Source organism: Eumetopias jubatus, unplaced genomic scaffold (assembly GCF_037043125.1).
Source record: "Eumetopias jubatus isolate StellerSeaLion01/CBP00866 unplaced genomic scaffold, mEumJub1_p1.0 scaffold_1, whole genome shotgun sequence".
NCBI lineage: Eukaryota > Metazoa > Chordata > Mammalia > Carnivora > Otariidae > Eumetopias > Eumetopias jubatus.
Window position 1 is genome coordinate 110,823,238 of NW_028274807.1, and position 25,430 is coordinate 110,848,667.

The 25,430-nt window shown below is 42.8% G+C and overlaps 1 protein-coding gene across 1 annotated transcript in view; it reads left to right on the plus strand.

Annotated features, from left to right (window-relative positions):
• MINDY4B (MINDY family member 4B) overlaps nt 1-19,996 on the plus strand; it is a 34,853-nt gene extending 14,857 nt beyond the window's left edge. Inside the window, exons 7-12 of the mRNA XM_028103085.1 lie at nt 116-181; nt 4,328-4,398; nt 5,995-6,067; nt 6,671-6,832; nt 17,497-17,677; nt 19,854-19,996. Coding sequence (XP_027958886.1) covers nt 116-181; nt 4,328-4,398; nt 5,995-6,067; nt 6,671-6,832; nt 17,497-17,677; nt 19,854-19,996 — 696 coding nt within the window. The remainder of the gene's footprint in view (nt 1-115; nt 182-4,327; nt 4,399-5,994; nt 6,068-6,670; nt 6,833-17,496; nt 17,678-19,853) is intronic.
• The last annotated feature ends 5,434 nt before the right edge of the window (nt 19,997-25,430 follow it).

Below are 25,430 nucleotides of genomic sequence, written 5' to 3' on the forward strand. Positions count from 1 at the left end.
GTGTGATTTTGCAGTGAAACAAAAAGATCCCTTGAGGAAATAACAGTAAGTTGACATCTTATAGATGTAGCTTTCATCTTCCTTTTCATTTTTATCTTCTATTCCTGATTTATAGCTCCAGCTGTTTGAACTTTTAGAGAAAGAAGCCACTGAGAGATTCATCTATGATCATTTACAGTGTGTAAGTGTTTAAGTGTTGAGATAATTCCTTTATGTTGAACTGATCTTACAGGAATCTTCTTTCTTTTACAAAGTGTATTTCTAATGATGCTTATTAAGAAAACCAGGTCATTTTGAAAGCTAAGAAAGGGCCAAATGAGAGAAAGAGAAGCCCGCCTCTCCCTCCCCACAACCTAAAAAGAGGCCAGCTCACACACAGGCCACTCACAATCGCCTCTTTGTCCCTGGCTAATCAAATCCAGAGAATAATACTATAGAGGGCATATGCCAAGATTTCTTTTGTGGGAAGAGAATATGTCAAAGCAGTCTTGCCTCATCTAATGGATAAAACACAAAAATGCTCGACAACGAAGGCCCTAGTCTAAATTGCCAAAATGACCGTCACACTGACTCCAAGGAAATGACTTCCGGTCTGAAAAAGGTGGCCCGTTTCACCTGTTCTACCAGCACCCTCCACAAAGTGTCCTTCTGACAATGGTTCTTCCCCACCTCCCAGGATGGGACAGTGTTGGTGGAAAATCTAAGGTGCTCTTTTAGGATTCCTTTTCAGGGAAAGGAATGAATGCTGATTTTCTAAAGAATCAGAACCCTAAGGGGTAAAAGAGGACAATTAGCAGGGTTACCATGAAGCCATACAACTATGGATTATAAAGAAGGGGGAAATGTGTTCCAGGAAACTCATTGCTCTGTTCCTTCCGAAGGTTATAGAGGCAGAAAACTCAGGGAGCAGTTCTCAGCCACACATTGGCCATACGATCTTGATTAAATTGGTTACCCCAGGCCTACCTCCCCCACCATCTCATAGGTCTCTGTGGCAGGCAGAAGAAAGTACCCCCCTCAACCCTGCACAGAGATATCCATACCCTACCCCCCGGAACCTGTGAATTTTATTCTTCATAGAAAAGGGGAATTAAGGTTGCTAATCAGCTGACTTTATTTTTTCATTTTTTTAAAAATTTGTGTTATTTAAGTATAGGTGACATACCATGTTATATTAGCTTCAGGTGCACAACAAAGTGATTCAACAATTCTGTACATGACAATGCTTTAAAATAGGGTGAGTACTCTGGACTACCCAGGTAGGCCCAATGTAATCACAAGGGTCCTGAGATGTGGAAGAAGAAGACAGAAGAGGAAGTCAGAGGGTGTGATGGGAGAAAAGTGTCACCTGCTACCGTTGGCTTTGAAGATGGAAGTGGGGGGGTGGGGGGCAGGGACACCAGAAGCTGTAAAAGGCAGGGAAACAGATTCTCCCCCAGAGCCTCTAGCAGGCCTGCTGACATCTCGATTTTGGCTCAGTTAGACCCATTTTGGACTTCTGACCTCTAGAACGGTAAGATAATAAATTTGTATTATATTTTGTTTTGTTAAGTGTTTAATTTTAATTCCAGCATAGTTAACATACAGTGTTATAGGAGTTTCAAAATTTGTATTCTTTAAGCTACTAAATTTATGGTTATTTGTGACAGCCTCCATATAAATTAACTAAGAAAACCCGTATGACAGATTTTAAATACCTGGCATGAAATATTAAGTTAGAAGCCTGCTTAGGGGACTCTTTGTTGTGGGCAGGAGAGGTTTAACAGGTTGACACAGATAGAGAGGACCCTATAAGAAACGTGCCTTCCAGCAAAGAGAGGCAAACCCTTTCCTCTTTGTCTTCCATCTGCTCAACTCAGCCCTGGGGTAATCTGATTCACTAGGAAGGACCCCTCCCCCCATCTGCAAGGGCTTCCTCAGTGTAGCCAGAGTTGAGAATCAGAGGATCAGACCTGCAACTATACACACTAAAGCCTGAGAGTCAAGCTCGGATCAGTAATACAGGCCCAAAGCAGAGGCAGACCACGGGGCGTGGGCGAGCATGGCACAGGGACAGGGGGGCTACTGGGGTCAGACAGACCCGTGCTGACTGTCACCACAGCCGCTCTGGGGCAGCGCTCGCACCACGCCTGATGCACCTCTCAAGGGCACCCTGACCAGGGACTGCCCATTGCGATGAACCCCCATCCCAGACCTTTACCAAAGCCCATTCAAGATGCACCAGTCCTATGTCCCATTCCTGAGTCCCATCTTGAGATGGAAATCTCAAGATCAAAGTCTGATGGCTACATGTGGATAGCAAGACCTGTTGTAATGGACTGAATTTCATCCCCCAAGAAGGTATGTGCAAGTCATAACCCCCAGTGCCTGTGGAGGTGATCTTATTTGGAAAGGAGGTCTTTGCAAATGTAATCGAGTTAAGAAGAAGACATGCTGGACTAAGGTCGGCTCTACTCCAGTGACTGGTATCTTTAGAAGAAGAAGAGGGCGATTTGGACACAGACACAGACACGCAGGGAGAACACCATGTGATAATGCAGGCAGAGATCGGAGTGATGCAGCCCACAAGCCACCCCACTCCAGGGCTTGCCAGAAGCCACCAGAAGCTACAAGATGCAAGGAAGGATCCTTCCCTGTGGCCTTCAGCGAGAGTGTGGCCATGCTCTGACACCTTGATTTCAGATGTCTAGCCTCCGTAACTGTGCCAGAATAAATTCGTATTGTTTTAAGCCATTCAGATTTCTGGCGATTTGTTATAGCAGTCCTAGGAAACGAATACACCCATCATATATGATCTGCAGCAGTAGCCCACACCATGTTGTATTTTTAAGAACTGGACTCAGCATCTGTCAAAAACAATCGGGACATTCCACATAAAAACCCAGACTTTTTGGTGCCTGGGTGGCTCAGTCGTTAAGCGTCTGCCTTTGGCTCAGGTCATGATCCCGGGGTCCTGGGATCGGGCCCTGCATCCGGCTCCCTGCTCGGCGGGGAGCCTGCTTCTCCCTCTCCCTCTGCCCCTCCTCTTTACTCATGTTCTCTTTCTCTCTCTCTCAAATAAATAGAAGCTGAAAAAGGAAGTGAACAGCATGGCCCATAAAGCCTGCAGAAGAAACACAGGCTTGTCAGCAGTTTGAATCAAACCCAAGAAGTGACACCCATGTTGGACTTCAAACCTCCCAAACTATAAGACAATGGATTTGTGTTGTTTTACGCCACCAAGTCTGTGGTCATTTGTCCCGGGAGTAATAGGAAGCAATAGGAAACTAATACGCCAGCATCCCCAGTTTGCCTCAGGGCCCACCTACACTACCCCCCCGCCGCCACCCCGTTTCTCTCACACTCCGCAGGACACCCATTTGGGTTCCTGCCTGGCTCCCACACACGAGTTTGTTCTGCCTGAGGGTCCTGCCTCTGCCAGGTCACAGCGCGGGAAGGGGACAAATTAATCCATAAAAGGGAAAGCACCTGCATTTTAGCAGAAGCCTTCCTGATATAGTGCCTTTAAAGGAGAGGCTTTAACCCCGGGAACCTTGAAAGCCAGCCAAGGAGCACTTTTCAGCAGGCAGAGAATTGACATAAAGCTAAGGCCTACTACCTGAATGTTGCTTGGGCAATTTGGATTGGATCCTGGAGATCACAGGGCACCTTTGGAAAATCGTGAGCAGAAAAAAATAACATGGGCAAGAGAAGAGACAGGGGAGAAGTGCCTTAAAGAGGGACAGATACTAATTGTGCTGTGATTCTAGCACGTTCCAAGCGCTAAGGCAGGTACCGTGCATGATGTCATTTAACTTTTGCAACAGACCTGCAGTTTATCTGCAATTGCAGATGAGGAAATTGAAACTCAAGCAAGTCAGTAACTGAGAGTAAGAGTAGAACTGGCTTTGAACCTAGATCTGTAGAACTCCAAAGCTATTTCCACAGAGCATCTCTGCTGCCCTGGGGCAACGAGGAGGGAGGGATGCCCCAACCGAGGAGAGGCTGGGAAGCGGGCCAGCCGAGAGCACACAGAGGGCCTGGGCTAGGATGGACGCCGGAAAAATGGAGAGGAAAATTACACTACATCTTAGCCATGATTCAAAGACAGCCATGTGAGAGAAATGGAGGAAGGAAAAGGGGGTCAAAAGGCAAGAGAAGGACAGTGCCGCGGGCAGACCTGAAACAATGAAGGATGCATTTGAGAGTGAAGATGACTCTGGAAAACTGTCCTATCAGCAGCTTTTCTAGCTTCTTGGGCTATAAACCCTTGAATTAATGCCAAGAGATATCCATAGCTGCATTGCTTTTAGCCAAACATGCTTTTTATTTTTGTCCCCCCAAACAGTTCAAAGGGGAAGGAAGCCCCGGTGTCATCTTGTTTCTTTACAGCCTCATCTTCTCCAGAACATTTGAAAGGTAAATTCAACAAATATTTGCACGGGCATTTCCTGTAGCTCTGTGATCACATAAGCGAGGTATTCTTGTGTTGGAAAATATTTTCATGCCCTATTGGGAACAGGAGTACATTTTTTTTTCTAGTGGATGCTCTTCTGTCGATTCATCCTTTTCTGTAGTCGGTTTGGCCATACTGATGGGTGAGTGGATGTCATCAGGAAGGTTTGAATCTGCTTTTCTAGGACGGTGGTGGCTTCCTTCTCCTGGTGGTTATAAATATCGACAGTTAACACCAAAGCTTCTTTGTGTGATTTTCATAATAAAAAAACATTTTATTATTTATGTGCACAATAAGATATATCCACAGATATTTATTTTGTTTCTATGATATGCAAAGCCCTGTTCTTGGCACCATGGGAAATACAAATAAAAGAAGAGATGGCCTGACCTGCAGGGTCCAGTCTGGGAAAGACAGGAGTTATACACAGAGATACCAGGCATGGTGCGGGTGGTATTTCATGTACCAAATGAGGCATAAAGACAAGGAGTCTTAGGGGATTCCAGAGGAGGAAGGGTCCCCAGCAGACAGACTAGTCAAGGAAGGCTTCTTAGAAGAACTTCTGGGCTCTGAAAGGAAGGTAAACTCTTGAGAGTCAGAGAGAGATAGAGAGCCTCTAGGAAGGAAGAGTTACAAGCCCGGAAGCAGTGTTCCTAACACTTGTCTTTTGCAGAACGTCACCACATTTTTGTGGTCTGTGTTATTCTTTGCCTAACAGTTTTCTTTAAATCAACACATATTTACATATTAACTTCTTCCTAAACATCCACATCCTTTTAATCATGTATTTGTTGTACTAAAGAAAAATGTATTAAGCACATCACTATAAATTTTTTTTTTAAATCATGCCACACTTTGGGCAACGCTGCCCTGAATCATATCTGATGCCACCAAGGCACTCATCGCGCTTGACCCAAGTTTTTGGTTCCTATTCACAGAAGGGCATGACCTCCAGTCCTGCGAATAGGTACCTTCAAGAACACATTACAGCTCACACACCAGTACTCAGCACCTCTCCCTGGGTGAGACCTGGAGCCCCATTCCACTTTGACTTCACATGGTCCAGGGTAGGACTGCGAGGCCTGCTTCCCGGTGAAACAGTAGAGGTTGCCCTTCTGCAGTCAGGAAATGGGCTTCACCCCCAAACTGGTATTTTCCACTTGAACAGTCTGTTCAACTCAGTCTTTGGCCGGCACTCCCCGGAGTGGTCATGTGTCACTGCCCTAAGCCAAGCGTCCCTTGTCACTCGGAGCAAATAGTTTCTCCACTGTGCCTGGCACCCACACAGAGCACACATGTGAGTCTGTCACTTCAGCCTTCTCCCTTATCAGCAGCTTCCCCCAATTGCATTCCTAGCTTTTCCCACCACCTCTGCAGCCTCCATCCCAGAAACTTTTCTGGTGAGAGAAAAAAAGGTGCAAGGCACACGGGAGGGACAGTGACTAAGCAAACCCACTCAACTGCTGCTCTGTGTTGGGAGGCGGAGGAAGGATAGGCTGCAGGTTCCTGGTGCAGTCATTGTCTCTGACTGAAGGCTGATGGCGTCTCGCATTCTGCAGGCTTCAGAAGGACCTAGATGCCTCCACCACTCATCTGTTACAACCAAGTGCTGGGGGCTTCCTGTGCAGGCAGGTAGGTTGGGAGACTTTGCCTTTCTATTGTAGAATCTGAATTAGGCTTTTTTTTTTTTCTTTTCAATTAAGCATATTCTCTCCTGAAGTGAAGAGTGATCGAGTTATCTTTGAAAGACTAAGAAGATGCTCCCCTGAGTTTGTTATCAGAGTCTACCTTCCAACTTCTACCACGGTCTTCCCAGTTTACCTCTGAGAGCCCCACATCCCTGCAATTCTACAGACCCGTTAGAAAATACCCTGACAAGACCCACCAGGAATCCCCAGTAAGGGAAAGAAAAGTACTATAATAACAGCTGAGCGTACTAAAATCACAACTACGGAAAAGCAGAGTTTAAACGAAATGGAAAGGGAAGAAGGGCAATAAGATCTGAGTGGGGCACGTGAGGATCTATGGGCTATTGGCTCAAGAAACAAAGTCACTCAAGTTCTGTGTTAACCCTCCCAAATGTTGATGACCTGTTTTTCCCGAATTAGATATTATGTCATTTCATTCTTTTAAGTAAAACTGGTAATTTTTCAGTGATTATTAAAAGAAAAAAGAAATTAAGTCCTTCTGTCATTGCTACCTAAAATGTAAACATTTGTAAACTATATCATCTAGGCAGTTTTGAACATGATTCTAACCGGAAGAGCAAGTCCAAATGTCTTTAATGGCTATCAGAAGGGAAAGTCGCAAGAAATATTACATGGAGTCCTGACCCGCAGTGACGTCGGGTATTTGCAGTGGTATAAGGATGCCACAGAGGATGACAGGCTTTCGCAGGTGAGTGTGTTCTGATTTGCAACCACACAACCAGAGTGTCAGTGCTTTGATATTTTTTTTCAGTCTCTATATTAAGACAACAAAAAATCTGAGCTAACTTTTTCCTTTACTATATTCCTGCACACCTCCCACCCACCACATACACATACACAAGCAGAGAGACTCTCAGACTCTCAATGTAAATATCTAAGTCTACTGTATTTGCTTCAGGTTTTATTGTATGCATTTTTATGTATATAGAGTACAGGTAATATAAGTAAGAGGCAAATAACTTTTTTGGAAAACAATACTTGAAATATACAGATGAAAGGAAAACATCCTTTATCCCCATCCAGCTACAGGCCTCCTTCTCAGAAATCAATTCTGTCAGCAGCCCATGGGTATCTTCCCAATCCTTTGTTTATGCAAATGAATGCATATTTTCAATCTATTGCTTGAAGCTTAAAAAAAAAAAATCACTGGGGAAAAAAAAGCCCCCTACCCCCCCCCTCCATGAAACTCCTCTCAAAATGATTTCCAGCTCAGGGGATTTACAACCTCTGACAACCTTCAGAAAGTAGAATGTGCCGTTGAAAAACATAAGCAGAGAATTAAGTAAGATGTGATTCTGCAGAAATAAACAGGAGAGAGGGTGAGAAAGCAAATACACGCACCCCAAACCACAAATCAAAGATGCTTCTGTGATATTTTCACAAAGATCTCCATCCTAAAACCCAGGCAAGGCAAGGTGGGTTCTGGGAAAAGCCAGGCTTCTCTGGAGTGGCCATGAAATTAGCTGGGATGTAATTCAGTAGGATGCTGACAACTCCCCCCCACCCCCAGTCCTTCCCCGGCCCCAACCTCTCCCAACCACCAGCAGTAAATGAGGGCCTTGCTGCTCAGTGCCCTGACCTGTCCTTCACTCTCCCAGTTCAGCTCAAAATCCCTTTCGTGGGCACAAGACTTCAGGCTTTAGAAGATCCTTTCATATCCAGAGTTTCACTCACCTTCCCTCCTGTTCTTGGCTCCAGCCACAATGCCTTATGCATGAAATCCGCATCTCGTTATACCTACAAATCATGTACCTGAGGGCACCAGAGAAGTAGAGTTTGACCGTAGCAGAATTAAGTACATTTTGCATACAGGCCTGTTTATTTTTTTTTTAAAGATTTTATTTATTTATTTGAGAGAGAGAGTGAGAGACAGAGAGAACAAAAGGGAAGAGGGTCAGAGGGAGAAGCAGACTCCCCGCTGAGCAGGGAGCCGGATGCGGGACTTGATCCCAAGACTCTGGGATCATGACCTGAGCCGAAAGCAGTCGCTTAACCAACTGAGCCACCCACGCGCCCCACATACAGGCCTGTTTAAAGTTTACTTATTATTCCTTGAGTTTGAAACCTAGGCCCATCATAGAAAAATGAGAAGTGGCAGAGAAGCTAAAAGTAAAAGAAATGAACCCATTCCCATCACCCAGGGGTCAATCCTTTCAGCAATGCGTCCTTCTCTTTTTCTTTCTTATATAAATATGTCCTATGCTACTCTTTGGAAACCCAATTTCTATCACTTAACACATTATCTGTATGTGTCAACGAAGATATGTCCTTCATCATATTTAGGAGGCAAAGAGTTCCACTGCATGAACATGAAAGACCGTACTTTGAATATACCCTGGACAGAGAAGGGACTTGTTATTGTTATAAAATTCCAGATCACTTGGTTCCAAACTGGGAACTCATCTTAGAATTTGATAGATCTATAATAACTATGAAAACAAAGCCACCCAAAGAAAGGAACTATAGATTTCAGTTTACATATTTTTCTCCTTTTTTTTCAACCACACACTCTCACCTGATGTTCATGGTCAAGCACTCCGTACCTCTCCCAGCATGGTAATAGGCCAAGACTTAGTCTGGGGAAAAATGGCAGGATACACCGGGAGGATACACCAGGGGCAAATTTCAAGGAGCCGGGGCACAAAAGCCACAATCGTAATTTGACTGCTTTGTCTATGATTACAAAGCTCTTTCACAGGATTTCACTCTATTCTCATTATAAACTACAAAGATTCGAAACAGCGTTTCTCGCATTTCAGTCATTTGCGTAGGTAATTCACAGCTTTGTCGTCGCTCCACACCTGCAGCACACTCTGCTATTATTTGATTAATATTTTTCTTTAAATCAACTCACTTTAAAAATTTGCATGTAACCATTTCTGCAGCAGTAATACAAGCCATGGACTTAACACGCTCACTGTTTTTTTTTCCTAACACATACTCAAAGAAGTAAATAAACAGGTTTTGTTTTAAAGCTTACACAGCGCCACTGGCTTTCCTGCCACATGCCACCAAATGGCACTTTTGTGCCACACTTTGGAAACCCGGAATAAAAGTGAGGGGGATTCTGTAACACGCAGGAAGCGGCCCTGACCTGAAAACCAGGAGACTTGGTTGGAGGCTTTGCCCGGCCCCCTCACAGGGGTGTGACTTGGGCCAGTCACTTACTCTCTCTACACCGGTTTCCTCATCTCAGACTAGTGTCCTCACACCTGCTCTGCAACCACGGGACTGATGCGAAGAGCAAACAAGAGTATGAATGCCAAAGCCTGCTGGGAAGCCAGGGTGACCTGTACACATATAAGTTTAGAATGGATGATAAAGGCCATGTTCATTGATCATCTAATTGTGAGGCTCTGTATCCAGATACAAAGATGAGTCACACATGGGCCAGTACATACACACACACTGAATGTTCGGGGAAGGAGATAGATGATAAATGACGGAGAACCGTGCTCTCAGCACTGGCTGCACACTGAAGTCACCTGGAGGGTTTGGTTTTTTAATTGACTTTATTTTTTAGTTTTTTTTCCTCCACAAAATTAAGCGGAAGGTACCAAGATTTCCCATATATTCCCTGCCCCCACACATGCATAGTCTCCCCCATTATCAACATCTCCCACCAGAATGGCATATTTGTTACAATTGATGAGCCTACATTGACACATCATGATTATCCAAAGTCCATAGTTGACATTACCATCTTGGTGTTGTACATTGTATGGATTTGGACAAATGTATAACGACGTGTGTCCACCATTATTACATGATACAGAGCAGTTTCACTGCCCTAAAAGTCCTCCATGCTGCAACCCCAAGCAACAACTGATCTTTTTACTGTCTCCATAGTTCTATCTTTTCCAGAATGTCATCTGGTTGGAATGATACAGTATGTAGCCTTTTCAGATTGGCTTCTTTCACTTAGTAATATATAAGTTCAAGGCTCTTCCCTGTCTTTTCACAGCTCAATTGCTCATTTCTTTATAATACTGAATAATATTCCATTGACTAAGTAATATTCCGTTGATGTACCAGGGTTTATTTGTCCATTCACCTACAAAAAACATTTTGGTTGCTTCCAAGTTTTGGCAATTATGAATGAAGCTGCTATAAACATCTGTGTGCAGATTTTTATGTGTATGTAGGTTTTAAACATTTTTAGATGGATAGCAGGGAGCATGATTGCTGGATATATGGTAAGAGTGTTTAGTTTTGTAAGAAACTGCCCAACTGTCTTCCAAAGTGGCTGTACATTCTTGCATTCCCACCAGCAATGAGTCAGAGTTCCTATTACTGCACATCCTCACCAGCATTTGATGCTGTCAGCATTCTGGATTTTGGCCATTCTCATAGGTGTACCGTGGTATCTCATTGTTATTTTCATTTCCTCAATAATATGTGATGTGGAACATCTTTGCATATGCTCACTTGTCATCTGTATATTTTGTTTAGCGAGGTGTCCCTTAAAGTTGTTGGCCCGCTTTGAGAGCTTTTAAAACTACCAATGCCCAGGTCATCCCCCAGAACGCCGTCAGCTTCATGTGTGGAAGATCTGTGTGGGCACACAGGTCCCCAACACTCAGAAAGCCCTGCCCTTAGTCTAATGCTCTACTGTCATCATCTTAAAATTCTTACTAATTTTTGAGTAAGGGTCCCCGCGTTTTCATTTTGCACTGGGCTGCAATTTCATAGCCAGTCCTAGCCAATGACTCTATTCTATTTGGTCTAGAGAGCAACTGAGCATTAGAATTTTAAAGCCCACAAGTGATTCTCATGGGCAGCCAGGTTTAGAAACCTCGACATTTTAGACCGGATAATGTCTTTGTGGTGGGAGCGGTCCTGTGCATTGTGGGATGTTTAGCAGCATCCCTGGCCTCTGTCCGCCGGATGCCTATAGTTCTGCCCTTCGATGTGACAACCAAAAATGTCTCCAGACCTTGCCAAATATTCTCTGGGGGGACAAAATTGCCTTGGTTGAACTAATGCTTTAAAGGAAGGGCAGAGGGGCACCTGGGTGGCTCAGTCGTTGAGCATCTGCCTTCAGCTCAGGTCACGATCCCAGGGTCCTGGGATCGAGCCCCGCATCGGGCTCCCTGCTCCACGGGAAGCCTGCTGCTCCCTCTCCCACTCCCCCTGCTTGTGTTCCCTCTCTCATTGTGCCTCTCCCTGTCAAATAAATAAATAAAATCTTTAAAAAAATAAAGGAAGGGCAGAAACTCATTAGACCTAACTGATTAAATCCATGTGTGTAGAATTGGAAAACTAGCTATTGCAACAAGCATTACAAGAAAGAATATCGTCTTTCAAGCCATATCAGAAAGGTTGACAGCTTTCTGCTCCTGTAAACATCTGCAAGGCTTAAGGGAAAAGTCTCAGACCTTACCTTAAATTAAAATTAAGTAGGCGTTTGCTTCATAGCTACTAAGGGGCTCTGAGAAAAGGGACGATGTTAAAGAAAATGCCACAAAAAGGGAGAGAGGGACTGAGAGAAGGAGAATGTGTGCCTCAAAGAGTCAAGAATTCCCAGAGATCCAGTGCTACCATTTCCTCTGGAACACATTTCTTTCTACACAAGTCAGCTCAGACCAGTAGAGCTGCTAAATCATGCTTTAAAGAAAATTACCTGCAGCGCCTAAAATATCCTCTGGTAATAAAGTGGATGTTTGTCAGGACCTTTAAAGCAAGCCAAAAGGCCAAGGCATGAGGTAACAAATAAGAGCTTTCCTACTGAGAAAGTGACTAATGGGGCAAAATGGACCAGACAACAGGACCACCATGCAAATGCTTGCTCATAAATTGGAAATGGGGCAAAGCAGGGAAACTGCCCACGTTAGCTTTAAAATCTACATAGAAGTCACATCTACAATGCTTCTGTCTTTTCGAAAAGGGACTCATGTGACTTTTCATCCTTCCGTCTTGGACTCAGTGTTCTCTCTCCAGGGAGACTCCCATGAATCCTGCCCTCAGTGAAAATTGCCTGCAATTGTACACTAATAGCTTGAAACCCCGAGGATGTTTATTATGTTGTCTCTGTCATGCACTTGGAGTTTGGTTTCAGAACAAATGTATTAAAGAGCAAATACTGGTTGGCAGTTGGTTCTCTTACTTGAACTGCTGAGATATATGAATATGTTAGATATATACACATACACATGTAAAGTTTTTTATCGGAAGGGGCTTTTTTAATTCTTTCTATATCCGCTCATTATTTGGGGACAAAAAGCAATCCATAACTCATTCTGTATTATTCAAATAACTATATCTATAATTATGTTCTCTCTCTCTCTCTATATATATATATATATATATAATTTTACATATATTTTTCACCAGCCCTGAAGATGGGAATTAAAGGGAGTCTATACGAGGCTTATTTACTCACTATAGCGTTAACAGAGCAGACACTATGTGCTAGGCTCTCTCCGAGCCATTCATTTGCACCGATACCTTATTTCATTTAATCCCCACTTCCACTCAAAAGTAGAAGTGTTAGTTTTAGTCCAGTGTCTGTTGTTTGACCATTAATTTTAGACCTGAGAAAATCCTGACTGAGCAAGGTTCAGGCACTTGCCCTCGGCCACCAGCGAGGTGTCAGAGCCTGTGTTAGGACACCAGATCCACCTGCATCAGAGCCCAGGTTCTGCCCACTGGGCAACACTGTCTGTCACTACCATCTTTTCTTGTCCTCTGATAAGGTGATCAATACAAAATGCCAGTTCTTAGAATTATACGCTATCGTAAGTGCTTTTATAATCTATTGTACCTATATATTTACATATAGATGTAGGTTTGTATCATGTCATCTGTAATATCTGTTATAGGTACACTGATGTTAGACTCTAACATACATTTATTTATTTATTTTTAAAGATTTTTATTTATTTATTTGAGAGAGAGAACATGAGAGAGAGCGAGCAAGCACGAGTGGGGTGTGGGAGGGATCATGACCTGAGCTGAAGGCAAAGACTTAACTGACTCAGCCACCCAGGCACCCTTCTAACATTTATTTATTTTTAAAGATTTATTTATTTCTATTTGAGAGAGAGAGAGAGAGCACTTTTGTGAGCAGGGGGAGGGGCAGAGGGAAAGAGAGAGAATCCTCCATCAGATTCTCCACCGAGCACAGAGCCCGAAGCGGGGCTGGATCCCAGGACCCTGAGATCATGACCTGGGCTGGAATCAAGAGTTGGACACTTAAGCGACTGAGCCACCCAGGCGCCCTAGACTGTAACATTTAGATGGTGGCAATACCATGGCTAGGTTTTAGAAGGCATGACTCAATAAGCTAGAACTTTGTACATTGACTTCTAGGTTAGTCATGAGTCACTAGACTTCTAAAGCAGTCATGAGTTTGAGTTGATTGTGAACAACACGTACTTGGGGCACACCCTCTGAAAAGATCTGCCCCCCTTCACCTGCTGGTTTGGCAGACCATGTCTGTCAAGTATATGGCCGAAGGACAAGCTCAGTGGCACTGAGAGACGTGCTAACAGAAGACACACGTGACCACAGTGTATCCAGAAGCCTCATAGTATTCTATCATAGAACTGAAATACCTTGCAGAGCATACGCCTGCTCAGAAGGACCTAGATGTGGTTCCAGAACAGTGCTCTCTATATCACTGGATTGAAGACCGCCACGGTCAAACCCCTTCCTTTCTGCTCTGAGCAGGGTTACTCCTCCACACAGGACTCCTGAACGTGCCAACTGGGTACTTAAGTGCTGTGTGGGTATGTAGGGGCTCCTGCCTAGGGTGAGCACTGCAAATCAGAAGATTATGTGTATCCACTGATAATAATCTAATATAAGAAAAGTTTTGGAGTTCAAAAGAAACCCAATGTGCTAACAGATTCTGCTGTCCAGGTGAAAACCCTCCTATAATGCTGTATCTGTCTTCCTAAAGTAAATCTCTTCTTACTCTGGGATAAAATTGCAGAGACTGCAAAAATACACGTCTTTCAGTCCCAATGTCACAGCTCAGTGGGTGAGATTTAAAAAAAGAAAAAAATGGAGTTCTCATTAGATGCCATGGCAAGCCCCCCAGAGCCCAACAGACTGACAGTTCCCACGGAACACAGCCAGCTACCCACAAGCTTCGGCACTATTTTGAAGCCTCCCATCACTTTTCTATTTGAAGGTACAGGTTTGAGTGTGAGGTTCCAATACCTAAGTGAGAACATAAAGCAGTTTGAGTCTAACACCATCTGGAAAGCCTTAGGAGGTTTGCATTATCTTTGCACCTGCCACCAAGCAGAAAAATCAACTCTGATTTTTAGAAGGGACTGAAGCCATTTAGGTCTTGCTGGAATTACTCCCCTGGTAGCCCCCCACAGAGCACACCACCATCCCAGCCGTACCCTCTTCCCTCTTTAAATTCCCTTTAAAGAGACTCGTAGGAAGAAATCCAACCATAAAAGTACCACGTGAAGCTCCACCCACGGCGCTCTCCCCACCAAATTGCTGAGGTCGCACCCTGCAAACATGACAACATACCTGCAAACTCGCCGAGGGAAGTTACATCAACTCTGTGTTGCAGGTGCAGAGAAGAGAGCCAGACCCTTCACAGTTATGCACGCGAATCGTCACCAGAAATCAGGGAAGAAAGCACAAATCTCCAACACCTTTCTCCTGTTCCCATTACCAAACTGGGCCCTTGGGACTTGCAATATCAAGCTCATTATGCAAAGGCACATTCTAAGCACCATTGTTCTAGATGGCAAAAAAAAAAAAAAAAAAAGAATTACATGGACTCAATCCTTGCCCTGTAGTGTTTAGAATTTGTCCATCCTTCCTCCTGTCCTTATAGTTTTACACTGGCTTAAATGATACATGTTATGGAAGGCTTGATTGCTGCATGTAACACTGGGCTTATTACACAATGAGTGAACTTAAGGAGAAAGGTATTTTATTTATAGCACTACTGTATCACAAGTTAATTTCCTTTTTTACCATGGCAACGCGAGGCAACATGCACAACTTCTGCATTGGGGGAATCTCACCAATAAAACATATTTAGAATGTGGCTTTTGGGGGTGGAGGTTAGCTGATACACTGTCTACTACCCAAAAGCAGTACAAATTTTTAACTGAGAGTTCCAAACACATGATGTGGTGTACTAAGAAAAAAAGGGGATATAATATTTGGCCGCATTCAGTTGAGAGATGCTTCGTTTTGTTTTTGCAGGCCCCACTTTAAACCAGGTGTATTCTCAGCTGCAATCTTAAGGCTTGCCGCTTAGAGTTAATAGCCAAACTGCCTTGACAGTCATGCATGACATTTTCCTTTCCACTGGAATCTCTGAAGGCAAGTGAGGCTCTGCCTGCTCAGTGTGCAGTCTCTGTATAGAAGAGATTGTTGTATTTATAACTACTTTATCTTCCTCCTACTCTAATAAAATCTTGAGTAGCTTTGGGTTCAGAAGAGAAAACTGTTGCGTTGTTGCAGAAAGTAACAATAGTGTGGTGTCAGCACCTCGCAGTTACCTGAGTGCCAGTTGAATTTTGCCTCTGTTACAAAAACTCTGTGAAACAATATCAGACATGTCTATATTCTATTACATCCACCCAGACGTAATTTACAGGAATTTCCATTGGTTGAAAATCGGCCCAAATTCAATTCTTTTGCATTTCAAAAGAAGCGACATTTTATTCCAAAACGGCCCTAAATTTCCTAGTTTATCCAAGTTTTCCAACCTTAATAATTCCATGTCCCACAGATCATATTTTGATTACATCTAACCTTAGTATACGAGGTGCCATGGCAAGAAGGCCTAAGAAAGAAAGTGCTTATTTTATAACCAATGAATGGTTACAATGTTATTTGGAACTTGTGGGTGGATTCTTGGAACGTAAACACATTCGTTGGCTTCCATGGCATATCCTCTGTGTTTTATTTCAGAGGTAGCCAGTGGGCGACTTGCCCGTTTGATATGTGAGATGCTCATATTTATACTCAGCCCAGAGGGGCTAATTCTAGTGTGAGTAGATAAGCAAATCCTGCACCCACTATGAGCATGTTCAAATTGAGGTGCTAGGCTTACACCCCCTTTTTAAACTACTAACTAAAACAGAGTTTGTGTCTTTCAAACACAGTAATAAAATTTTTCTATGGTAGCCGAAAGTGAAAATCTTAAAGACAAAAGCATTTCTGATTCACCCACTCACCCACAACTGAAGAATTTAAACTAAAGCAAAATGAAGAGATTTGAATAGAACTATTGAGAAATCAAAATGTCAAGTTATTAGCCTTTAATACTTGGGTTTATGAGACGTGATAATTTTTCAAAGCTGGATTTTCCATAAAATAGAATCTGTTCCTGAACACACAGGACAAGTCTAAGGACTGATGGAGAAAAGAACCAGAATTGGATCCTTCCATTACGGGAAGGCACGCCAAGGCTGAGGGTCCAGTAGCTCTCCCCGGCATCACATGAAAATGATGTTGTTGTTGGTTTGTTTCTATGTAGTTCATGGTTATTTCTCTACGTAGAAATTAGTTTTTAACATTAATAAGTTTTGATGGAAATCTTTTAAGAAATATGTGCTTTCCTGTCTCTTTAAACAAAATGGTAGATATCATAAATGGAAATGCACTGTAATATCATGACGCCGGAAGGTACCTCTCAAAGTGGTACTTTTATCAGTCTAATTCACTAGTCATGGGAATTCAAGCCGAAATGATAGTTGAGGGGAAAAGCTAGATAAACTAATTAAAAGAGCAAACTTAATATTATTATTGTAATGCTAAACTAGTATGCTCCACTCTCAGTACATCTTCAGATCTGATGTGCGTGTTAACATGCAGATATGTGTGTCTGTGTATGAATGTTTGTATGTATGTCTGTGTTTTCCCCTCATTTCCCAGGAGCTCTTCCCTCCATTCAAAATATTCTATATTTCTATATTCTAAATATTCTCTTTTTCCTATATACTAAATGGTTAGTGTTTCCAGAAGTCTGACCACCTGCCAAATGAAATATTGTCCTACCTTGGGCATAGGAGTAAATATACCAGTCAATGACGAAGATAAATTGAAGTTCTTTTATTCCACTGCTACACTTATGTTTCAGTTTATTTATTCTCTACTTAACTTCCATGCCAAACTGAGGTGGCTCCACGTCCTCCATGAGGCCATCCCCACACTGCAGCATCCCCACTACACCACAGCCTTCGTACATGTAAACTCCCTCGAGACGAAGCCTTCACTTCAGATCTCACTGCACGCAGAGTGCCCTGCGCACCTACAGTGTGAGAAAAAGCCTCTGAGCTGCTTTTTGATCACGATGATGTATCAGCATCCACTGGGATGTGGCCAAATCTATACATTCATCTGCATTCACCTCTCCCCTTCCAGGTGGGCAGCATGCTGAAGACCCCCAAATTACCTATTTGGCTGTGCAATATCAATGGAAAACCCAGTGTCCTTTTTAGCACGAACAGGCAGCTCTTATCAGACTGGAAAGCGGAGCATCACTTTGATCTGTACCTGTACAGTGGCCACCCCCTCCAGAACAAGCCTGTGCATCTCACAGTAGGTGAGCATTTCAGACCCCAAGTGCCGAGCACTTTAGTGCTCTCAGAAAGATGCGGCTGCCCATGTTTCACCACTGTGTGGGTAATTCACACTCGCTTTGCAGGGAAATGCTTAGGCTTTAGTTCTGAAATGAAACCCATGCACGAGTCCCATGGGCCTAAACCCAAGCATGGCAACCTGGGCATTCTACAGCTGCTTTAAATAAGAGCAGCGGGTTTAGAAGTAGCACAGAGGAACAAACAACTTCTAGGTAAGAGAAACAACAAAAGGGGAAGAATCACATCTCCAAAAAAGCCCTCTCCGGGATCTTTTACCTGTGACCATCAGGCACTTAATGCCTGAGGGAAGAACTGGAAGAATGGAGGGATTGGGGCAGGGGGCTGCCATTTGGTCAATTCTATCCTACAACTGATCAGATGATCATCCAGTGACATTAGTCAGCAAACTGAGAGTGCATTTCTGTGCAGATATTTGAAGGCCTCCTAAGTGCCAGGTGCTGTGCTAGACACTAGAAAAGACATGATAATGAAGGCATAGTCCCAGCAAAACTGAAGAGGTTCTGGTCTAATGGGAGAGGCAGACAACCACACAGGTCAGTTTAATTTACTACAACCATATTCATTTAAACTCATAAGTAAAAAAGACTAAACTTTAAATGACTTTACATTTTTAATGTCTTGAAACACTGGCCTTTTGGACAAGGGAATAAACACAATGAGACTGGGAGTAAATTTTTAATGTCTTGAAACACTGGCCTTTTGGACAAGGGAATAAACACAATGAGACTGGGAGTCTGTATTGGGTACCTTGGTTCTACTGGTGGAGGCTTGATGGCTTGATGTTTGAGTTGGCATTTAGCCTCGCGGGCCTGGTGTTAAACAACTTTTCGTTATAATGACTAAATCTGGAAAAGTCTCTTAGTGACTCCTTTATCTGTGCAGCTCCTAATTCTTCTTTAATTATGAGAGATATATATTAGGCCATTTAATTTAGGAAGACATTGACAATATGTTCCTTAAAATATCATTCCTACTTTACTCTCTTCTTTGAGGAAAGCATCATTTTTTTAAAAGATTTTATTTATTCATTCATTTATTTATTTACTTATTTATTTGAGAGAGACAGAGAGACAGAACGCTCACGTACACATGTCCGAGCATGGGGGGGGGGGGCAGAGGGAGAGGGACAGAGAGAATCCCAAGCAGACTCTGAGCTTAGCACAGAGCCAGACATGGGGCTTGATCCCAGGACCCTGAGATCATGACCTGAGCCAAAACCAAGACTCAGATGCTTAACCAACTGAGCTACCCAGGCACCCCAGAAAACATCATTTTTTATATTAACTCAGATGCATTGCAAGCATTCTCTTCTGGGCACTGTATTGGAAGCTATACGTGTAATCCCATTAAGTTCTCCCAGCAGTTATAGGAGGTAGATACTATGATATCTATTTTCACATAGAAGAAACTGAGGTAGGCAATAGTTACTAACTGAATAAATGAGGCTGAGAGATGTTAAGTACCTTCTCAAATGTCATATGAGACAAAGCTGGCTCTTGAACCCAGTTCTTGACTACCTCACTAAACTACTTTGCCCTTTACCCAAAAATGTAAATGTATTCTTAGAATCACTGAGAAGTGATGAGCTCTCCCTTCTCCTGGTTTTCCTGACAACATTCTGTGGCCTACACCTGGCTCTATGTGTCACATCATGGTGCTGGAATGCGTATCACACAACTTATCAATATTCATGTTCCAAAATACACAACAACCCATGTTACCACAGACTTGTTTTGTATGGGGCATTTCTACATACCATCTACTGGAATCCCCCTCTGCTTATCCAGTTCTAGGAACACAGATTGCTGAGCCCAGCTCCTGCCCACCCATTGTGTGTTTTCCTTCCTTCCTGGCTTCCTCTGGAATGGTGTAAAGAGACTAGGGCCTCAATGCTGGCTGTTCAGGGCGCCTGGGTGGCTCAGTCGGTTAGGTGTCTGACTTCAGCTCAGGTCCTGATACCAGGGTCCTGGGATAGAGCCCCAGGTCAGGCTCCCTACTCAGCGGGGAGCCTGTTTCTTCCTCTCCCTCTGCCCAACCCCCTGTTCTCTCTCTCACTCACTATCTCTCAAATAAATAAATAAAATCTTAAAAAAAAAATGCTGGCTGTTCCTCACTCAGATACTCACTCCCATCACTGGGAAAGGAACCAACATGAAGATGAACATGTACCAAGAAGACGGTTTTCTCCAGTAGAGATGGCAATCAGGACCAAGTGGAGAGAAGCCACCATCAACTGGAATGGAACCGTTCCCTTTCTCTAAAGAGAAAGCCAGGATGTGCAATGACTTATGAAGCTGCTGGGGCACAAAGCCTCATACGGGGGGAGACCACTTTACTTCTACATTCCTCATTCATGAACCCCACTGAAAAACCCCATTAGGCATTTTTTCTTTTTCTTTTTCCCTTTCTTTCTCTTTTCTTTCTTTTCTTTCTTTCTTTCTTTTTCTTTTTCTTTCTTCTTTCTTTCTTCTTTTCTTTCTTTTCTTTTCTTTTCCTTTCTTTTCTTTCTTTCTCTCTGTGAAGCCCACTGCAGTTGCTCTCTGTGCTATAGAAGAAACATAGGCCCTTCCAGCAGGGGATGCAAGGTGATCCTCTATCCTTGCACAGACTGGTTCCTTCATTTTATTCAACAGAGCAAATGAAGTGTCCCTGTATTCTATTTTCGAATTAGTCTTTTCTTGGTGTGATTCTCCCTGAGGATTATGGACACAGGCAGCTAGCTTTCATTTGGGGATGAAGTCATCAGTAATGCATCATCAGATTTTTAGTTATGGCAAGAACTCAAGCCTTCTCAAAGACTTCCTGGTATGGAGAGCATTCCTTTCCAAGGTTACTTTTCACATGCCCACATTAGCAAGTTCTGGTCATTAAAATAGTAAATGGGCTTCTTTGGGCTTGGAGGGGGGACTATTCCTGGTAATATAGCAGCAATAGTCGTTGGCTTATGGATTCAAGCAGTCAAGGAGAGCACACAGAAGGAGACATTCTACCAGTGCTATGTTTGTTTCTTGTCTTTATAAGCTGAATATAAATACATAGACAAACAGATAAACTGAAAAAGAAGTCTTATTCCTAGATAAAATAAAATTATAACTAAAAATAGAATCTCTTCTTATGTCATTGTTAAAAGGGGAAACAATCCTTTTTAGAATGTGATTTTTCCCGGTCCTGTTGAATGCCTACACTTTTTCTGAAGAAATACATAGAGTAAAACACATATTCTTTCTTTAAAAAGTACATGGAAACCATCTAGACCTTTTCCCTACCCACCCCACTGGTCTGCCAACTCACAGACTTAGGGCTCTGTATTCACAAGCCAAAGGTTAGATTGCTAAGAACACCTTTTCCACGCCCATTGTCCAAATTAATTTGTGAAATGCACTTTCATTTGGCTCAGAGAATAATGTTTTAACTTAAGGAGCATGTAGAAAATGAAACTTGAAGGTGACTAATAAATTATGTCAAAAAAGAAAGCCAATTTGGCTTGGATTGCTGATTACAGTATCTTTATTACATTGGTGTTTCATGCAGGATTTTAAATCCATTGGATAAATACATGGACCCTTTTCAACCCTTGTTTTATTTGGTCTTAGTTTGAGCAATATTGTGCTTTTCCTGAGGTGCAGGCCTGTTTTTTGTTTTATGGATACTGAGTCATTTCTAACCAAATGTCCCTGTTGGAGTGGACTGCTGGAAAGCTCAGAGACAACGAGAAATAGCAGCAATGCCTCAGGGAGGAAGCTACCAGCCAGGAGTAAGAGATTTCACTCACAGTGTCTCAAACAATAGGGATGTGCTTTTCGAACAAGAATGGTCCAGCAAGGGATCCATGACTCTCTTAGGTCAATCATGATTCATCTTCTAGGGCTGAGAGCTGGACACTTGTTACCAGAACAAAATCGGGGCTTTCCAGAAGGAAGAAGGGTCAGATGACTGTTGTGTAGACAACTGGCCCACCGTCCTGACAAAAGGCATTTTTTAATTGGACTCATTTCTGAATCCATTTTTGGTCCCTACCCTATTTTTCCTTTGAATTTCTAATTTATTTGTAATTTGTGTAATTCTGTCATATTTTAGGTGTTGTAACTTGTCTTAAATCATTCCTGGAACAAATCTATAAATAAGTAAAATAATAGAGGAAAGATTAAGAAGCTATGTTTTATATATAAAGGTATAATAATTTTGATATATATAAAGGTATTAATCACTTTTCATGTCAACATTGGAAAATGAGTTTTTATTTTATCTTATTAGCAGGGCACCAGTAATTTTTTTAAAGACTAATTTAAAAGTAGCTAGAAATGTCCTGGGACAATCAGATCACCTTTGAACTTTCCATGTTTTGAGATAAATGACTTTAATTGTCCTGTCAGCTTCTTCTTTTTTTTTTTAAATTTTAGGTATATTTATTTACTTTAGAGAGAGCGAGAAGAGCACACGAGGGGGGTGGGAAGGGGCAGAGGGAGAGAGAGAATCTCAAGCAGACTCCCTGCTAAGTGTGGAGCCTGATGCAGGGTTCGATCTCACAACCCTGAGATCATGACCGGAGCCAAAACCAAGAGTCAGACACTTAACTGACTGTGCCACCCAGGTGAACCATGCCCTGTCAGCTTCTTAATCAATCAGGAAAAAGCTATTTGCTTGAAGACAGAGATGAATAATTTTTCTGAATAGTTACCTAAATTGAATGTAGCCATAGTGGGACAATGTCCCTGAGGAGACGGTAAATACTTTTTTTCCCTCAATATTGACTTGGACTGGTATGTCCCTCAAAATTACTGTTTGTTCTTAGAGAAGATTCGTGTATGATTTTTTCAAGTACATGTTCATCAATGTGGCAAGACGAGGCGGGAGCTGGCCAGGGGGCCGGAAGCCTGAGATTCCCTCCCCCCACACTGGCAGGTCTGTGCCACCTGCAGTCACACCTGGACCTGATTTTATTTACAAGTAAGTAACACAAACTATGGATATAGACTGTTGACTGTTGTAATTGCTTTTCAGGGCCTTAGAGACACAACCGTTTGCTCCTTCATTTGGAGAACTTTTCTAACATCTCCTATGTGCCAGGCACTCTGCTGGGTGCTAGAAAAATACAGTGAGCACAATCAGCCATGGGCCTTCCTCTCTCGAGGAGCTTAGGCTCTTCTGAGGAGATGTCATTAATCAGAACACCACTTTAATGAATATAAACTTGAAAACTGAGATAAGCATTCAGAGGGAAGGGATTTCTGATGCATAGTATCTTAGAATAAAGGCCTGAAAGTTCAGGAAAAGACTTCTCTGAGAACAGATGGTTAAGCTGAGATAGGAAGCTAAGTAGAAATAACCAGGAGACTCGTAGAGGGATGAGCAGGGGCAGATCCCTGTAGTGAAGGTACTTAGGGAACGGAGAAGCCAGTGGGGCTGAGGTGCAGAGAGCAAGGTGGAGAGTGGCTGGGAAGCAGCTTGTGGTGGGGGAAGGGAAGGACACATCACAGGGCAACCTTGGAAGGTTTTCAGCGGCCTGGTAAGATTTGCATTTTGAAAAAAAATGCCTCAATGTGGAGAATGGGCTGCAGAGAGCCTGGAGGGGAGGCTATAGCTGTGGGACAGGCAAGAGATGGGTTGGCCAGAAAGAGCAGGGGCAATAAAAGTAGACCAAAGTGGGCCACTCCAGAGATACATACCAGTAAAACAGAAGAGGACAAGAGATTGACTGGGGAGGGAGGGCTCAAGAGGAGGAGGAGGGGGAGGGAGGACTCAAGAATGACTTCCAAGTTTTTGATTTGAAAACGGGGGGGCGGGTGTTGTGCCTCCACTGAATTTGGAAACACCAAAAGAATGGCAGATATGGAGAGGAGGAAATCCCAAGTTCAGTCTTGGATGGAACATTCACGTGGAGAGGCGGAACAGGGGATTAGAAAGAGGGACCCCGCACTCAGAGGAGAGGCTTGGACCAGAGAACTCCGGGAGTCTTGATGGGAAGTCACATGAGGGTCTGGAATAAATGTGCCTAAGCAGAGTAGGAAGCAAGAAGAGGGCTGGTTCTAAAACTGAGCCCTGAGGACAACCAGGGTCAGTAGCCAGGTCAGGTGCAATAAGCCTGGGAAAGAAGCAGAAAAGGAGCGACAAGAGGTGGCTGTCAGGTGATACCGAAATAGAAGGTATTTTCAGTCAATTACTGTTGATGTTGATGTCAACCAGAGGGGATCAAGCCTGAATAAATCTGGACAGTTATTTTCAGGATAGCAGTTAACTTTAATTCTGTAGAATGTATTCATATCCCATCTCCTTCCAAAAACTTGGAATGGCTGACAACTGGTGAGCCTCTTTGAGAACTTTGCGTCTTTTTTTTTTTGTTACTGGACAAACTTCTCAATACTGTCCACAAGGTGGTGCTATGAGAGTGACATTTTTCAATCTCATTATCAAATCTAATTATCAAGTAAATGTGGGTGATTCAGTCGCACACACAAAAACCCAGCAAATAATTATAAAATTGATGTAATGGATATTTGATCTTTGTGATCCTGGGAACTGGTATCTCTAAGCATGGTGGGTAAAAGTGTTCTAACCTAGGAGTCTTCTCTCTCTTCTTCTCCAATGGGGGCAGCAAGAACTATAAATGTTAACTTCAAAACAGCCCCACCTGCGCCACTACCTTCCTGGTGCAGGCGCCCCTTGCTCTCCCCTGAACTATTAAAATAGCCACCCAAGTGCTCCCCTCACTTCTCTCCTATCCCCTTCCAGTCCTTTTTCAACACAGCAATCAGTCCTCTTTCTAAAATTTGAATCTGATCATATCATAGTAATTCACATTACTATGATATGAATTTTTCGTGTAATGAGGACAAAATGCCAAAATCTTAACATGATCTACAAGAGTCTGTAGGGTTTAGCTCCTGATTCATCTCATGCCACTCTCCTCATCACCGTATTCCCCCCAAGCCACACTCATCCCTATTTCAGGGGCTTTGCCTGTACCGGTCCCTAAGCCCACAACCATCTTCACTCTTGTTCTTCAGATTTCTGCTGAAAACCACTTCTTCAGACGGGCCTTTTCTGACATCACCCCCCTTCTAATAGCTCTCACTGGTTCATTTCTCTTAGCACCCTGTTCTTTATACCACTTGCCATGATTTACAATGACATGCTTATTTATAAGCTTATGTGTTAAATGCCTAGCGCCCCCTAGACCAGTGGCTCTCAAGCTTTTTAGTCTCAGCACCCTTCTATGCTTTTACAAATTATCAGTGACCCCCCCAAAGAGCTTTTGTTTATCTGAGTAATATCTGTTAATATTTGTCCTATTAGAAATTAAAAATAAAAATTATTTAAATATTAATTAATTTAAAATAGCAATGGTAAAACTTATTACATATTAACCCAAGATAGTATTTTATGAAAAACAACTATATTTTCCAAGGAAAAAAATAGTGAAAATGGTGTCATTATTTTACATTTCTGTAAATCTATTTAATGGCCAACTTAATAGAAGACAGTTATAGTCTCATATTTGCCTCTGCATTTAACCTGTTGTGATATGTTTTTAAGTTAAAAGGCATGAAGAAAATTTGTCCTTATATAGATATTTAGCTGGAGAAGGAAGGAGAAATTTAACAGCTTGTGGCTATTCTTCTTTGATACTACACCAAAACTCTACAAGCAGTCATTTTTTAAAGGTTAGTTACAGTGCAGAAACTGGAATCGTATCAG